Source organism: Coregonus clupeaformis, chromosome 17 (genome assembly GCF_020615455.1).
Source record: "Coregonus clupeaformis isolate EN_2021a chromosome 17, ASM2061545v1, whole genome shotgun sequence".
Taxonomy (NCBI): domain Eukaryota; kingdom Metazoa; phylum Chordata; class Actinopteri; order Salmoniformes; family Salmonidae; genus Coregonus; species Coregonus clupeaformis.
In genome coordinates, this window is record NC_059208.1 from 60393755 (window position 1) to 60406254 (window position 12500).

General features: G+C 47.6%; 1 protein-coding gene across 2 annotated transcripts in view; it reads left to right on the forward strand.

Moving 5' to 3' along the window:
• The window catches only part of LOC121586864 (uncharacterized protein KIAA1522 homolog), an 89782-nt gene that overhangs the window by 19746 nt on the left and 57536 nt on the right, over positions 1–12500 (forward strand). The window contains exon 1 of one of the 2 annotated variants that reach the window (XM_041903876.2): positions 4389–4632. The exons of the other annotated variant lie outside the window; for it this stretch is intronic. Coding sequence (XP_041759810.1) covers positions 4455–4632 — 178 coding nt within the window. The 5' untranslated portion in view covers positions 4389–4454. Of the gene's footprint in view, positions 1–4388; positions 4633–12500 lie in introns of those variants that run through there. 2 annotated transcript variants of the gene reach the window in all.

A 12500-nucleotide genomic window follows, 5' to 3' on the forward strand; every position in this document is an offset into this window, starting at 1 on the left:
TATGTATGCAATTGCACCGACTGTTGACCAAGCTATGTGTCACGAATTCAGCCGAGACTGCTCCTCCTCCTTGCTCGGGCAGGCTTCGGCGTTCGTCGTCACCGGAGTACTAGCTGCCACCGATCTATGTTTCTGTGTTCTACTTGTTTTGTCTATATTGCCCACACCTGGTTCCAATTATGATAATTTGTTTCCCTATTTTACCCTCTGGTTCTCTCATGGTGTTGTACGTGATTGTTTGTTGTTTTGTTGTCATAGAGAGTCGGTATTTTCTTCCCTGCGTGGAAGATATGTTTATTTACTTGTGACAAGTAAAGTACGTCGTTGACTAAGTTCTGTGTCCTGCGCCTGACTCCGTCCTACCGCTACACACTGATGCGTGACGCTATGTTAGAGCTGCAATCTGATTCTGTTACTTTAAAGAAAGCCCCTTGTTGATTTAACATTTTAACTTAATGCGGACAAAATTAAATATATGTTTTTCTCGAATACATCTCAGATGGACTACATATTTACTCGTTGAGCGGTTTCCTGCCTATAAATACATGAGACACATTTACATTACATTTACGTCATTTAGCAGACGCTCTTATCCAGAGCGACTTACAAATAGGTGCATTCACCTTATAGCCAGTGGGATAACCACTTTACAAACACCTTCACAGGGAGGGTTAACTCTCGAGGTTTCCACTAGTCCTTACCGATCTAAATAAATACAAAATCTGTCTCTCACTCTTTCTCTCTCTCTCACACACACACTAAAACAAAATTTGAATCTATTTAAAGGCCCAGTGCAGTCAAAAATGTGATTTTCCTGTGTTTTATATATATTTCCACACTATAAGATTGCTGTGACATTTTGAAAATTATGATAATTCCCTTTTAGTGTAAAACCTGTTTGAAAAGACCGCCTGAACTTTCAGTCTTGTTTTGGTGAGATGGAGTTTTGGTCTGCCTGGTGTTGATAGACCAATGAGAAAGAGTGTTCCAAACCTCTCTGCCAATATCAGCTAGTTATTTCATTTTCCCCTCCCCACATAGACCACTCCCAGACAGTCCTAGCAAAATTCTTGCTTTAGAAATTGCTCTTGGCTAAGAAGCTATTTATGTTTCTTTTTTTTCTTTTTTTACATTTGAATGAAAAACAATCACAGTAAGGTACTTCATTGTTACCCAGAAATGTTTTGATATTGAGATTTTTTTTTTAACAGCTGCATTGGTCCTTTATTTCAGTCCCAACTACTCATTATTGTTTGAACCTTTGCAGATTACATATTTAATACTAGGGCCTATAGATTCATTCAGGTATGTATTTATCAATGTGTCTACATTTCAGTGTGTGTATGTGAGTGTCTCTATGTTTGAGTATTCCTGTATTATGTGCATGAGTTTGTTTGTGTTGTAATTGGCAGTGGGTGGTGGTATGTGCATCAAATTGAGGGAAGTAGCACATCAAAACATTGATTTTGTTATGTTATCAGATGATTGGTTGAAGTTACATTATTTATAAAGTTGTTATTCACTGCTTAATGTAATAACCAGCGGTTAATGTCATAACAAACGGTTAATGTAATAACCAGCGGTTAGTTAATGAATCACCAGCGGTTAATGTAATAACCAGCGGGTAGTTAATGTAATAACCAGCGGGTAGTCAATGAATAACCAGCAGTTAGTTAATGAATAACCAGCGGTTAGTTAATGGAATAACCAGCGGTTAGTTAATGTAATAACCAGAGGTTAATGTAATAACCAGCGGTTAATTAATGAATAACCAGCGGTTAATGTAATAACCAGCGGTTAATGTAATAACAAACAGTTAGTTAATGAATAACCAGCGGTTAATGTAATATAATATAATATAATATGTCATTTAGCAGACTCTTTTATCCAAAGCGACTTACAGTCATGCGTGCATACGTTTTTTTGTGTATGGGTGGTCCCGGGGATCGAACCCACTACCTTGGCGTTACAAGCGCCGTGCTCTACCAGCTGAGCTACAGAGGACCACAATGTAATAACAAACGGTTAGTTAATGAATAACCATTCAACATCTTATTACGTTTACTGGCAAGTAATTACATTTACCGTGTTATTGCATTGGCTGTTGTTACAGGGCAGTAAAATCCCCCAAAATATTTTGTGTGTGTGCGTATGTGTGTGTGCGTGTTGGTAAGGCTGATTTTCTCAGAAACTGTGTTCCTCACACATGTCCTCAGAGCACTGTAAAGGTCAGTGTTCCTGGCTGATAGGATCTGTTCTGTCTGTTCCCACAGTTAACCACTAGGGGGGAGTGCTGGGTAGGTTAGCTCAGGCCTAGGCTGGAGTCACACACACGCACGTACGTACGCACACACACACACACACACACACACACAGACACAGACACAGACACAGACACAGACACAGACACAGACACAGACACAGACACAGACACAGACACACACACACTGAGGTAGAATTCCTAATCCTATCCTGAGGCATAGTCCCGCTGATGGTCACCCTGGCAACACTTTTCCCTGGCGACGGTCGCATTCCCTGACAACTAGCCTACATTCCACTACGCACCTACGCACACATAAACATTAATCCTAATGCCCTTTGTGTTGACTACAAGCTGTCAGAATATGAAATCTGTTTTACCCTAAGACACAGGTCCTTCACACACACCATCTTATTGTATCTGACATGCTGAGGTATGGAACAGTAGTTCTAATAACACTATCTCTCTCTCTCTCTCTCTCTCTCTCTCTCTCTCTCTCTCTCTCTCTCTCTCTCTCTCTCTCTCTCTCCCTCTCTCCCTCTCTCTCTCTCGCTCTCTTTCTATCTCTCTCTTTCTATCTCTCTCTCTCTATCTCTCTCTCTCTCTCTCTCTCTCTCTCTCTCTCTCTCTCTCTCTCTCTCTCTCTCTCTCTCTCCCTCTCTCTCCCTCTCTCCTCTCTCTCTCTCTCTCTCTCTCTCGCTCTCTTTCTATCTCTCTCTCTCTATCTCTCTCTCTATCTCTCTCTCTCGCTCTCTCTCTCTCTCTCTCTCTCGCTCTCTTTCTATCTCTCTCTCTCGCTCTCTTTCTCTCTCTCTCTCTCTCTCTCTCTCTCTCTCTCTCTCTCTCTCTCTCTCTCTCTCTCTCTCTCTCTCTCTCTCTCTCTCTCTCTCTCTCTCTCTCTCTCTCTCTCTCTCTCTCTCTCTCTCTCTTTCTCTCTTTATTAGCATGGGAAACATATGTTAACATTGCCAAAGCAAGTGAAGTAGATAATAAACAAAAGTGAAATAAACAATACAATATTAACAGTAAATATTACACTCACAAAAGTTAAAAAAGAATAAAGACATTTCAAATGTCTAATTATGTGCAAATAGCTAAGGTACAAAAGGGAACATAAATATGGGTTGTATTCACGATGGTGGTTGTTCTTCACTGGTTGCCCTTTTCTTGTGGCAACAGGTCACAAATCTTGCTGCTGTGATGGCACACTGTGGTTTTTCACCCAGTAGATAAGGGAGTTTATCTCTCCCTCTCTCTTTCTCTCCAATGAGATTTTGTCATTTTAGTTATTTGATCAGGAAAAAGTAATGACATTAATTGTGCTGCACCTGAAAAGTACAATAACAATAATAATGACTAAATGAATCTGTGTAATGGGAGTAGGTTGTTATGTTACAATACTAACGGACAGCATGTCTCTCTGTGGGATTTATTTATACAGGACCATTACCATTAACAGCAGTGTACAAAATCTAATATACTGACTCTGCTCTCTCTCTCTCCCCATCCTCTCTCTCTCTCTCTCTCTCTCTCTCTCTCTCTCTCTCTCTCTCTCTCTCTCCCTCTCTCTCTTGCTCCTCTCTCTCTTGCTCTCTCTCTCTCTCTCTCTCTCTCTCTCTCTCTCTCTCTCTCTCTCTCTCTCTCTCTCTCTCTCTCTCTCTCTCTCTCTCTCTCTCTCTCTCTCTCTCTCTCTCTCTCTCTCTCTCTCTCTCTCTCTCTCTCTCTCTCTCTCTCTCTCTCTCTCTCTCTCTCTCTCTCTCTCTCTCTCTCTCTCTCTCTCTCTCTCTCTCTCTATGTCCTCTATCTCCCCTTTGTGCTCTCTCTCCTCATTCTCTATATTCTCTCATCTCTCTCTAGGCCCTCTCTAGAGAGAGAGAGAGAGAGTGAGAGAGAGAGAGATAGAGAGAGAGAGAGAGAGAGAGAGAGGAGGGGCACACACAGACAGGCTTGCGGAGTGGGACAGTACGGTTGCTGCCGCTGGATGTATTGGACTGACATTGTGTGTGAGCAAGGAGCAGTGAGCAGTGGGTTTGTGAGAGAGTGTGTAGGCAGTTTATTTGTGGGGGGGTGAGCTACAGGACCTGGGGTGGGGGGGTGGGGGGTGGGGGGATCCAGATGTTGCCTTTTGGGAGCGCTCCTTCACCTGGACAGTAGACCCCTGTAGGGGGCGAGGATTACCCTGGATTGCATCACCATGGGGAACAGCGTCCACAAGAACAAGAAGAGTGTCCCTGCAGCTTGTAAAGGACCCTCTTCACAACCCAAACCTGACCCCCACTCAAGGGGTTCTAAACCTGGTCCTAACCCCAGCCCCAACCCGGGGAATACCAAAGCCTTATGGCACTTTGGGTGGGCGGATAAACTGAAAACAGGTAGGACCAGAGTTGGATGATCAGAGGGAATGTTATGATGGGATTGTGTTTTATGTTTTAATTTAATTGATTTCAGTAGTCTGTGATGTCAGCAGCATGATGTCATCTGTCTTCTAGAGCTTTCTAGAGATAGTTATATCCCTAATTGAGTTCAGCAGTCTGTGATGTCAGCAGCATGATGTCATGTGTCTTCTAGATCTTTCTAGAGATAGTTCTATCCCTCTGTGCAATTATATCATTGCTTGTCTCTCTGGTTGTAGTGATGATGATGTCATAACATGAAGATGTGTTGCCTTGTGTAGATGAGACAAGCTTACTGTATACAATATGAGGTAGTTGAAGTACTGACAGTGATGTGAGAGTGTACTGTCTTTTCATACTAAGAAGTTTTTCAGCCAACTGTTTACCTCCTTTTCTTTATATCTGAAAGGTATTGCCGGTGCCAAAAGCTAAAACTTTGATTTCCGCCTAATGACCTAGTAATCATTTCGGTAAAGTTCTGTGTGAAACGTAGCCGTAATGCTGAGGTGGCGTTGGCACGCACTTCGCTCTTTAAACTCTTGATGGTTGCTAGGCAGCGTCAGTTAACCATCCTCCTGGCAGTTCTAAACTTTGCGAGGCATGTGAGTTCGCCCATCTCTTCGCATAGCCCACCACTAAGCATGCACTGTTTTCGTAACCACAACTGGATGGATCCATAAAGAATTACTGTGGGAATTAGCTAACATACAGAATTGTTTTAAGATGGTCATACCAAGGATTATTTAGCTATGAATTTTAAGACCCCTTAAGGCTTAAGGTATCATAAAAAAATATACAAAAATTGTTGGATGAAACATTGAATTTGGCATTACTTCTATGAGCCAATAGAAACGCATTTATTAACAGATTCACTACATGGAACAACAGATAGTCCCCCCCAAAAAAATCGAAAGGAAGTTAGTTCTGAAGTTTCTGTCCTATATTTGAGAGATATAAGAAAGATCAGGAAACTTTTTTTTATTTTACATATATTTATCCCCTTATTTTAGACAATAAACTATTTCCATACATATTTCCATTAATTTTTAAAAATGCTACCGGGGACTTTTAGACTAGTCTTGTGAGGCTTGTGGGCGTCCTTGAGCAAAACACCATCGTGTTCGTGAGAGTCTCATCTTTCAATAGAGTTGTCATAAATTAGTAGGCCAAACCGTTTTCGTGAGATTTTTTTGGGATGCCTCATGGTCTGACAAACACTGCTCTAGCTCTGTCACCTTTCACCGCAGATGTAGAAGGGTGATATTCGTGGATGCGGTGGATTGAGACGCAGCCCATGCACCACACGGCCAGGTCTCTGACCTCCTCCCTATGGGCTGTCTCATCGTTGTCGGTGATCAGGCCTACCACTGTTGTGTCGTCAGCAAACTTAATGACGGTGTTGGAGTCGTGCCTGGCCGTGCAGTCAGGGGTGAACAGGGAGTACAGAAGGGGACTGAGCACGCACCCCTGAGGGGCCCCCATGTTGAGGATCAGCGTGGCAGATATGTTGTTACCTACCCTTACCACCTGGGGGGCGGCCCGTCAGGAAGTCCATGATCCAGTTGCAGAGGGAGGTGTTTAGTCCCAGGGTCTTTAGCTTAGTGATGAGCTTTGAGGGCACTATGGTGTTGAACGCCTTGCAAATAAAGGCACCTATTGGTAGATTGGTAACAATAATTGGTAACAATAATAAAAAGCAGATATTGAATATCCCTTTGAGCATGGTGAAGTTATTAATTACACTTTGGATGCTGTATCAATACACCCAGTCACTACAAAGATACAGGCGTCCTTCCTAACTCAGTTGCCGGAGAGGAAGGAAACCGCTCAGGGATTTCACCATGAGGCCAAAAGTGACTTTAAAACAGTTACAGAGTTTAATAGCTGTGATAGGAGAAAACTGAGGATGGATTAACAACATTGTAGTTACTCCACAATACTAACCTAATTGAGAGTGAAAAGAAGGAAGCAATAAAAAATGCATCCTGTTTGCAACAAGGCACTAAAGTAATACTGCAAAAAATGTGGCAAAGCAATTACATTTTTGTACTGAATACAAAGTGTTATGATTTGGGGCAAATCTAATACAACACATCGCTGAGTACCACTCTCTACATTTTCAAGCATAGTGGTGGCTGCATCATGTTATGGCGCAGTGGTCTAAGGCACTGCATCGCAGTGCTAACTGTGCCACTAGAGATCCTGGTTCGAATCCAGGCTCTGTCGCCGCCGGCCGCGACCGGGAGACTCATGGGCGGCGCACAATTGGCCCAGCGTCGTCCAGGGTAGGGGAGGGAATGGCCGGCAGGGATGTAGCTCAGTTGATAGAGCATGGCGTTTGCAACGCCAGGGTTGTGGGTTCGTTTCCCACGGGGGGCCAGTATAAAAAACATATGTATTCACTAACTGTAAGTCGCTCTGGATAAGAGCGTCTGCTAAATGACTAAAATGTAAATGTAAAATGTTATGGGTATGCTTGTAATCGTTAAGGACTGGGGAGTTTTTCAGGATAAAAAAGAAATGGAATGGAGCTAAGCACAGGCAAAATCCTAGAGGAAAACCTGGTTCAGTCTGCTCTCCACCATACACTGGGAGATAAATTTACTTTTCAGCAGGACAATAACCTAAAACACAAGGCCAAATCTACACTGGAGCTGCTTACCAAGAAGACAGTGAATTTTCCTGAGGGACGAGTTACAGTTTTGACTGAAATCTACTTGAAAATCTATGGCAAGACCTGAAAATGTTTGTCTAGTAATGATCAACAACCAATTTGCCAGAGCTTGAACAATTTTGAAAATAATAATGAGCAAATGCTGCATAATCCAGGTGTGGAAAGCTCTTAGAGACTTAGTGACCAGAAAGACCAGAAAGACTCACAGCTGTAATTGCTGCCAAAGGTGCTTCTACAAAGTATTGACTCAGGGGTGTGAATATTTATGTAAATTAGATGTAAATTAGATATTTCTGCATGCAAACATTTATAAAAACATGTTTTCACTTTGTCATTATGGGGTTTGGTGTGTAGAAGGGTGAGAAAAAACAATCTATTTAATCCATTTTGAATTCAGGCTGTAACACAAGACAATGAGCAATAAGTCAAGGAATACTTTCTAAATAAACTGTAGCTAGCTTTACATAACAAGTGGATTATTTTGCTCTTCACTCGCAGTCACTTAGTAGCCCAGGCCTCCTCCCAACCAGTCACTTAGTAGCCCAGGCCTCCTCCCAACCAGTCACTTAGTAGCCCAGGCCTCCTCCCAACCAGTCACTTAGTAGCCCAGGCCTCCTCCCAACCATCACTAGTAGCCCAGGCCTACTCCCAACCAGTCACTTAGTAGCCCAGGCCTCCTCCCAACCAGTCACTTAGTAGCCCAGGCCTACTCCCAACCAGTCACTTAGTAGCCCAGGCCTACTCCCAACCAGTCACTTAGTAGCCCAGGCCTCCTCCCTACCAGTCACTTAGTAGCCCAGGCCTACTCCCAACCAGTCACTTAGTAGCCCAGGCCTCCTCCCTACCAGTCACTTAGTAGCCCAGGCCTACTCCTCCTCCCAACCAGTCACTTAGTAGCCCAGGCCTACTCCCGACCAGTCACTTAGTAGCCCAGACCTCCTCCCAACCAGTCACTTAGTAGCCCAGACCTCCTCCCAACCAGTCACTTAGTAGCCCAGGCCTCCTCCCAACCAGTCACTTAGTAGCCCAGGCCTCCTCCCTACCAGTCACTTAGTAGCCCAGGCCTCCTCCCAACCAGTCACTTAGTAACCTAGGCCTACTCCCAACCAGTCACTTAGTAGCCCAGGCCTACTCCCAACCAGTCACTTAGTAGCCCAGGCCTACTCCCAGGCCTACTCCCAACCAGTCACTTAGTAGCCCAGGCCTACTCCCAGGCCTACTCCCAACCAGTCACTTAGTAGCCCAGGCCTCCTCCCTACCAGTCACTTAGTAGCCCAGGCCTACTCCCAACCAGTCACTTAGTAGCCCAGGCCTCCTCCCAACCAGTCACTTAGTAGCCCAGGCCTACTCCCAACCAGTCACTTAGTAGCCCAGGCCTACTCCCAACCAGTCACTTAGTAGCCCAGGCCTCCTCCCAACCAGTCACTTAGTAGCCCAGGCCTCCTCCCAACCAGTCACTTAGTAGCCCAGGCCTAACACAGCACTCCTTAATCCCGTAGCCCAGGCCTCCTCCCAACCAGTCACTTAGTAGCCCAGGCCTACTCCCAACCAGTCACTTAGTAGCCCAGGCCTACCATCACTTAGTAGCCCAGGCCTACTCCCAACCAGTCACTTAGTAGCCCAGGCCTACTCCCAACCAGTCACTTAGTAGCCCAGGCCTACTCCCAACCAGTCACTTAGTAGCCCAGGCCTCCTCCCAACCAGTCACTTAGTAGCCCAGGCCTCCTCCCAACCAGTCACTTAGTAGCCCAGGCCTACTCCCAAATACTCCCAATATCATAGTAGCCCAGGCCTCCTCCCAACCAGTCACTTAGTAGCCCAGGCCTCCTCCCAACCAGTCACTTAGTAGCCCAGGCCTACTCCCGACCAGTCACTTAGTAGCCCAGGCCTCCTCCCAACCAGTCACTTAGTAGCCCAGGCCTACTCCCAACCAGTCACTTAGTAGCCCAGGCCTACTCCCAACCAGTCACTTAGTAGCCCAGGCCTACTCCCAACCAGTCACTTAGTAGCCCAGGCCTCCTCCCAACCAGTCACTTAGTAGCCCAGGCCTACTCCCAACCAGTCACTTAGTAGCCCAGGCCTCCTCCCAACCAGTCACTTAGTAGCCCAGGCCTCCTCCCAACCAGTCACTTAGTAGCCCAGGCCCTCCTCCCAACCAGTCACTTAGTAGCCCAGGCCTACTCCCCAACCAGTCACTTAGTAGCCCAGGCCTCCTCCCAACCAGTCACTTAGTAGCCCAGGCCTCCTCCCTACCAGTCACTTAGTAGCCCAGGCCTCCTCCCTACCAGTCACTTAGTAGCCCAGGCCTCCTCCCTACCAGTCACTTAGTAGCCCAGGCCTCCTCCCTACCAGTCACTTAGTAGCCCAGGCCTACTCCCAACCAGTCACTTAGTAGCCCAGGCCTACTCCCAACCAGTCACTTAGTAGCCCAGGCCTCCTCCCAACCAGTCACTTAGTAGCCCAGGCCTCCTCCCAACCAGTCACTTAGTAGCCCAGGCCTCCTCCCAACCAGTCACTTAGTAGCCAGGCCTCCTCCCAACCCAGTCACTTAGTAGCCCAGGCCTCCTCCCAACCAGTCACTTAGTAGCCCAGACCTACTCCCAACCAGTCACTTAGAGTAGCCCAGGCCTACTCCCAACCAGTCACTTAGTAGCCCAGGCCTCCTCCCAACCAGTCACTTAGTAGCCCAGGCCTCCTCCCAACCAGTCACTTAGTAGCCCAGGCCTACTCCCAACCAGTCACTAGTAGCCCAGGCCTACTCCCAACCAGTCACTTAGTAGCCCAGGCCTCCTCCCAACCAGTCACTTAGTAGCCCAGGCCTACTCCCAACCAGTCACTTAGTAGCCCAGGCCTACTCCCAACCAGTCACTTAGTAGCCCAGGCCTCCTCCCAACCAGTCACTTAGTAGCCCAGGCCTCCTCCCAACCAGTCACTTAGTAGCCCAGGCCTCCTCCCAACCAGTCACTTAGTAGCCCAGGCCTCCTCCCAACCAGTCACTTAGTAGCCCAGGCCTACTCCCAACCAGTCACTTAGTAGCCCAGGCCTCCTCCCAACCAGTCACTTAGTAGCCCAGGCCTACTCCTCCTCCCAACCAGTCACTTAGTAGCCCAGGCCTCCTCCCAACCAGTCACTTAGTAGCCCAGGCCTCCTCCCAACCAGTCACTTAGTAGCCCAGGCCTCCTCCCAACCAGTCACTTAGTAGCCCAGGCCTACTCCCAACCAGTCACTTAGTAGCCCAGGCCTACTCCCAACCAGTCACTTAGTAGCCCAGACCTACTCCCAACCAGTCACTTAGTAGCCCAGGCCTCCTCCCAACCAGTCACTTAGTAGCCCAGGCCTCCTCCCAACCAGTCACTTAGTATCCCAGGCCTCCTCCCAACCAGTCACTTAGTAGCCCAGGCCTACTCCCAGGCCTACTCCCAACCAGTCACTTAGTAGCCCAGGCCTCCTCCCTACCAGTCACTTAGTAGCCCAGGCCTCCTCCCTACCAGTCACTTAGTAGCCCAGGCCTCCTCCCTACCAGTCACTTAGTAGCCCAGGCCTCCTCCCTACCAGTCACTTAGTAGCCCAGGCCTCCTCCCTACCAGTCACTTAGTAGCCCAGGCCTCCTCCCTACCAGTCACTTAGTAGCCCAGGCCTACTCCCAACCAGTCACTTAGTAGCCCAGGCCTCCTCCCAACCAGTCACTTAGTAGCCCAGGCCTCCTCCCTACCAGTCACTTAGTAGCCCAGGCCTCCTCCCAACCAGTCACTTAGTAGCCCAGGCCTCCTCCCAACCAGTCACTTAGTAGCCCAGGCCTCCTCCCAACCAGTCACTTAGTAGCCCAGGCCTCCTCCCAACCAGTCACTTAGTAGCCCAGGCCTCCTCCCTACCAGTCACTTAGTAGCCCAGGCCTCCTCCCAACCAGTCACTTAGTAGCCCAGGCCTCCTCCCAACCAGTCACTTAGTAGCCCAGGCCTCCTCCCAACCAGTCACTTAGTAGCCCAGGCCTCCTCCCAACCAGTCACTTAGTAGCCCAGGCCTCCTCCCTACCAGTCACTTAGTAGCCCAGGCCTACTCCCAACCAGTCACTTAGTAGCCCAGGCCTACTCCCAACCAGTCACTTAGTAGCCCAGGCCTACTCCCAACCAGTCACTTAGTAGCCCAGGCCTCCTCCCTACCAGTCACTTAGTAGCCCAGGCCTACTCCCAACCAGTCACTTAGTAGCCCAGGCCTCCTCCCAACCAGTCACTTAGTAGCCCAGGCCTCCTCCCAACCAGTCACTTAGTAGCCCAGGCCTACTCCCAACCAGTCACTTAGTAGCCCAGGCCTCCTCCCTACCAGTCACTTAGTAGCCCAGGCCTACTCCCAACCAGTCACTTAGTAGCCCAGGCCTACTCCCAACCAGTCACTTAGTAGCCCAGGCCTACTCCCAACCAGTCACTTAGTAGCCCAGGCCTACTCCCAGGCCTACTCCCAACCAGTCACTTAGTAGCCCAGGCCTACTCCCAGGCCTACTCCCAACCAGTCACTTAGTAGCCCAGGCCTACTCCCAGGCCTACTCCCAACCAGTCACTTAGTAGCCCAGGCCTCCTCCCAGGCCTCCTCCCAACCAGTCACTTAGTAGCCCAGACCTCCTCCCTACCAAAAGCCTGTGACTTCACTGAGATGTCTGATCAATGTGATTTTGTTTCACTAACTCTCCGTCTGTAGGCTAGAGGGTATTTGGTTTCTGGCTAATAAGTGGAGGTGGTTTAGCTCATCTATCACTGATCAGAAACATTTAGCGTGCAGTAACGTAGCCTGAATCAAGAGTAGGGCTATTATTATTATTTTGCTCAATCCGCAGATAGGCAACTCCAAAAGCCCGTGGAGGTGAGTTTGCTCTAAGTATAAGATTTCACTGTTTCGGTGGGCTGACAGATGTATACGATTTCACTGTTTCGGTGGGCTGACAGATGTATACGATTTCACTGTTTCGGTGGGCTGACAGATGTATACGATTTCACTGTTTCGGTGGGCTGACAGATGTATACGATTTCACTGTTTCGGTGGGCTGACAGATGCACTCTGTGTTTTAGTTGTGTATGTCACATGTGTGTGTGTGTGTGTGTGTGTGTGTATGTGTGTGTGTGTGTGTGTGTGTGTGTGTGTGTGTGTGTGTGTGTGTGTGTGTGTGTGTGTGTGTGGGTTT